The 4,454-nt window shown below is 30.8% G+C and overlaps 1 protein-coding gene across 1 annotated transcript; it reads right to left on the reverse strand.

The window, feature by feature from the left end:
• Positions 1-1,371: 1,371 nt before the first annotated feature.
• LOC130983246 (geranylgeranyl pyrophosphate synthase, chloroplastic-like) lies at positions 1,372-2,820 on the reverse strand. Its single transcript, XM_057907452.1, has one exon. It carries the CDS (start codon positions 2,628-2,630, stop codon positions 1,548-1,550), a length of 1,083 nt encoding a protein of 360 aa, XP_057763435.1. The 5' UTR covers positions 2,631-2,820; the 3' UTR covers positions 1,372-1,547.
• Between the last annotated feature and the right edge of the window lie 1,634 nt (positions 2,821-4,454).

Here is a 4,454-nt window from a genome sequence, read left to right on the forward strand (position 1 = left end):
ACAGCATCGAGAGCAAAGACAACATAGGAAAAAAATAGGTACAATAGTGGCGTGTTGTAAGGAGCACAGAGACAATGCGACTTATGGAAGAAGAAGATGCAGCCACAGTGCAACGAGTTGCTTCTCCAGATGGTGGCGGCGACAGTGAGATGTATTGGTGATGGAGTGACAAAAAAAATGAGTGAAGCCCCTATAAAAAGCAAAAGATAAAATATAAAAGATTAGGATCATAATAAATGAATAATAAGATAAAATATAGCGTTGGTGACGGGATGACAAGAAATGAGTGAATTCCATAAAATTAGAAAAAAAAATGAAATATAAAAGATTAGGATAGTGTCAAATGAATAATAGGATAAAATATTTTTTATTTTAGTAAACTTGAAAAACAGCTTAATATTTACCTTATTCGCATCCCATTGTTTAATGGGCAGGACTTATTCAAGATTTAAATTTAAAACACACACAAATGCCTCGCTTTTTATTTTTACAATTACATTACGTTATCAATAGTATTTCTACTAACTGCCAATTTTTATTTATAATTATATTTAATGAAAGTATTTTTGTAAATGTGTTTAATAAAAATGTTTTTATTGTTGTGTTTAATAGAAATGTCTTTATTGATATATTTTTTGAATGTATCTCTTTATATATTTGTTTAAAATATAATTAATTATTATTAGCAATAAGTTAGTAGATAATATATTGGTACCCTATACTTTTCCTTGTTTTTAATATGAAGGAGAAGTTAGTGTGTTACAGCATTATGAAAAGCACAAAAGCTTTATCTGTATATAGTGTCTGTATATGGTGTCAGGAGAGTACAACTCGGACAGAGAGAGTTAGATACAGAAACACAGAGAGTCTATTTTTTTTTATACCAATTCACATATTCAAAAAAATATTTTTTTATACCAATTCAAAGGATCCATTTTTTTGTATTAAAAAAAATCTAATCAAAGGGTCCATTTTCCTTTTATAAAAAAGGAAAAAGAAAAAAGATTTTATAAAAAACAAAAAAGAAAAAAGAAAAAAACTAGGTCCAATTAATTAACCGCAAATTTTAATTTCAAATTTTTTCTCTTGCAACGGACCATCCAATTTGGTAATTTAATTTTTTTAAACAGAATTTGAATATTCCGATTTCTTCTGTCCCACATCCTTATATTAGCACCCCCATCCTCCATATCAATGCATAACTCACACGCGATATGTAAATTATTTTAGCCCAACTGCCTCTGCCATCGAATTAAGGAACAACAAGACCAAAAGAATTTTTGTGAAAGGAAGATAGCTGAAAAGTGAAAACATTTGCGGAATCCTAAAATGCTGCGCAGATAGATTCACAAGAAATTGAAGCATACACAATTTGAATAAAAGGAATTTTATTTATAAATGATACTCCATCCCCAGTTTCAAGATATTCTTTGTATATATCCATGGTTCAAGTTTCAAGAATCCTAATTTTCCTACATATACATATACACCCCCACACACTAAAATTAAAATGATTAACACTTAATTTATTCATAAGACGGAACTAATTAACTTTGCCTGTTAGCAATGAAATTAGCAAGAGCAACCAAGGGAGCAGCCTTATCCTCATCGAATCCAGCAAGGTATTGCAATGCATCTTGGTTCAACTTATGAGCAAATTCCTTTGACTTTTCAATCCCCAAGAGCTTCGGATAAGTGACTTTATCAGCCACCAAGTCCTTCCCCGCCGTCTTCCCAAGTTGCTCCGATGACTTTGTAACATCGAGAATGTCGTCCACAACCTGAAACAGCAACCCAATGCTCCTTGCAAACAGCCTCAAGTTCTCAACTTCATCATCGTTTCCGCCACCCATTATGCCTCCCAGCACGACCGCAGCTTCAAGCAACGCCGCCGTTTTGTGCAGGTGAATGTACTCCAGCCTCTCCAACCCCACATTCGATAACCCTTCGGAATGTGTGTCCACTATTTGACCCGCCACTAAACCTTCTGACCCCACCGATTTTGCTAACTCCGCGATGGCGCGGACCACCCTCGTTGGCGACACCCCTTTGGTGGACACAGCGATGTGTTCGAAGGCGAATGCCAGGAGGGCGTCTCCCGCGAGAATGGCAACGTCTTCGCCAAAAGCTTTGTGGTTTGTGGGCTTTCCACGGCGGAGGTCGTCGTTGTCCATGCATGGGAGGTCGTCGTGGATGAGCGACATGGTGTGAATCATCTCCACGGCGCATGCGGCGGCGAGTGCTGTTTCCTCGTCTCCGCCGACTAGCTCGCAGGCGGCGATGCAGAGAAGCGGGCGGACCCTCTTGCCTCCGGCGAGGAGAGAGTAACGCATCGCCTCGTAGATCTTCTCAGGTTCCTTCATCGCTATGGCTGCGTCCAAGGCTTTGTTAACTGTATCAGCCTTCCGAAGCATATAGGCGGTGAAGTCGAAGGTGGTGGTGGTGGTGGTGGTGGGTTTGTCGAGGACGATGGTTTCTTGCTTGGCGGTGACAATTGCCGAGACGGAGAAGGCATTAGAGAATGGTTTGGTAGAGAAGATGACGGAATTGGGGGTTGGGAACATAGCGGTGGTTGCATGGCTGAGAAAGGGAATGGGACAAGTCCGTGAAACAAGATTCAGAGAAGTCATCTCTTTTTTGGGGTTTGTGATGCTGGTTTGTGTAATCACTTACTCAATTGTGTGGTTTATATATAGAGTGTGAGTTATTGTAGCCAGTAGCCACCACCAATACATACACATGGATATTAATTACTAGTTAGTGTTGGAAACTGGAAAGTGATGATGGGAATTGTTTCTTTGTTTCTTTCCCTTTGAACGGTGTATCCCATTAGAATTTAGAATAGTGATAATTTCATCGTTACTACAAAAACAAGGACAACTATTTGTATCTATTTTTTCGATTACTTATTTTATTTATTCTATTATATAAAAATTAAATTTTTTATATTTAATAATAAAATTCATGTAACATACTTTTAAAAATATTTTTAATTTATTTTTTAATTTATTAAATATAATTTATTACAATAAATTAATTATATTAACTAATTAATTTAATCAAATATTTAAATATCACACAATTTATTATAATTTATATTAATTTATTTTAATAATATTTTTTAATTTATTTTTTTAATATTTTTGGTAATAATTTTTTAATTTATTTTTTTAATTTATTAAACTAAATTAATTATACTAATTATGTGTATTCATTAATTAAATTAATTAATTTATTAGTCATTAAAATAATAAATCTAATAATAAAATAGATAACTGAGATATTTTTAATTAATAATCATATTAAATCAAACCAAATTATATTTATTGAGTTAAATTCAAATCATGTGAATTAATGGCTAAACTAAAATAATATGATTTCTTACTTATTCAAATTGAATGTAATAAATATAAATTAATTTTGTTAAATAATCATAATTTTCTTATCTTTTATATATAGATGGCGAAACAAATTTATAAGAACATCTCTAATATTTGGTGTTAATTTTATTTTATTTTAGATCTCACAAAATGTCACATAAATATTTGTGGACTATATATCATAAGACTTGATTTGAAATTTAATGTAAAATTTATTATTCTAATACTTGGTTTCATTTCAATTTAAATTTTAAATATTTTTTATTTTAAATAAATTTAATTAAATTATACAAATTTAACTAAAATAAAAATATAAAATTATAAAATTATTAATTATATAGCATGCATATTTAGATGGAGAGAAAAAGTAAAATTTTATAAATAATTAAAAAATTATGTTAAATTGATTTGGATCTATTTTTTTATTAAATTAATAAGATAACAAAAAATAAAATAATAAAATGCAGAACACAAATAAGTATATTTAATTTATGTAAGTAAATTTTAATTGAGTCTTTGTTACGACGTTATAATAAAATAATGTTACAATGATATAGTAACGCTATTAATGTTTATTTAATAGATGAATTTAAACAAGTGGCAACATTTCACTTTTTTTAAGTGATACGATACGTAGTTTTTTTATTGATATCAGTATTATTTTAAAAATAGTATCTAATGCAAATTTTAATTTTAAATCAGTTCATTTACTATACAGGTCAAAATTGATACCTAAAATTGATTCTATTGGAGTTGCTCTAAGAATTATCATTTTTATTGTTGTTGCTATTTTATAGTGCCTTCTCTCTCTATTGTCAATTTAGCTAATTGTAGAACATTATGAAATTGATTTAGTAGTTTCAATTTTCATTGATAAAGCTCTCTTTTTCATTATAAGTTCCAAACTCACTCTAAGCCATTTTAAAACTCATGTTTTTATATGATAGATCCTTTTTAGCTTGAAACCGAGAAAGATCTTAAAAAGGAGCTTTCAAATAACTATTTTGCAATTATATATCCTCCCATAATATAATTTGCCTTCTATCTCTTAATTCTGTAGATAGATCGTTTATC

The sequence above is a fragment of the Arachis stenosperma genome, chromosome 5 (genome assembly GCF_014773155.1).
Source record: "Arachis stenosperma cultivar V10309 chromosome 5, arast.V10309.gnm1.PFL2, whole genome shotgun sequence".
Lineage (NCBI taxonomy): Eukaryota > Viridiplantae > Streptophyta > Magnoliopsida > Fabales > Fabaceae > Arachis > Arachis stenosperma.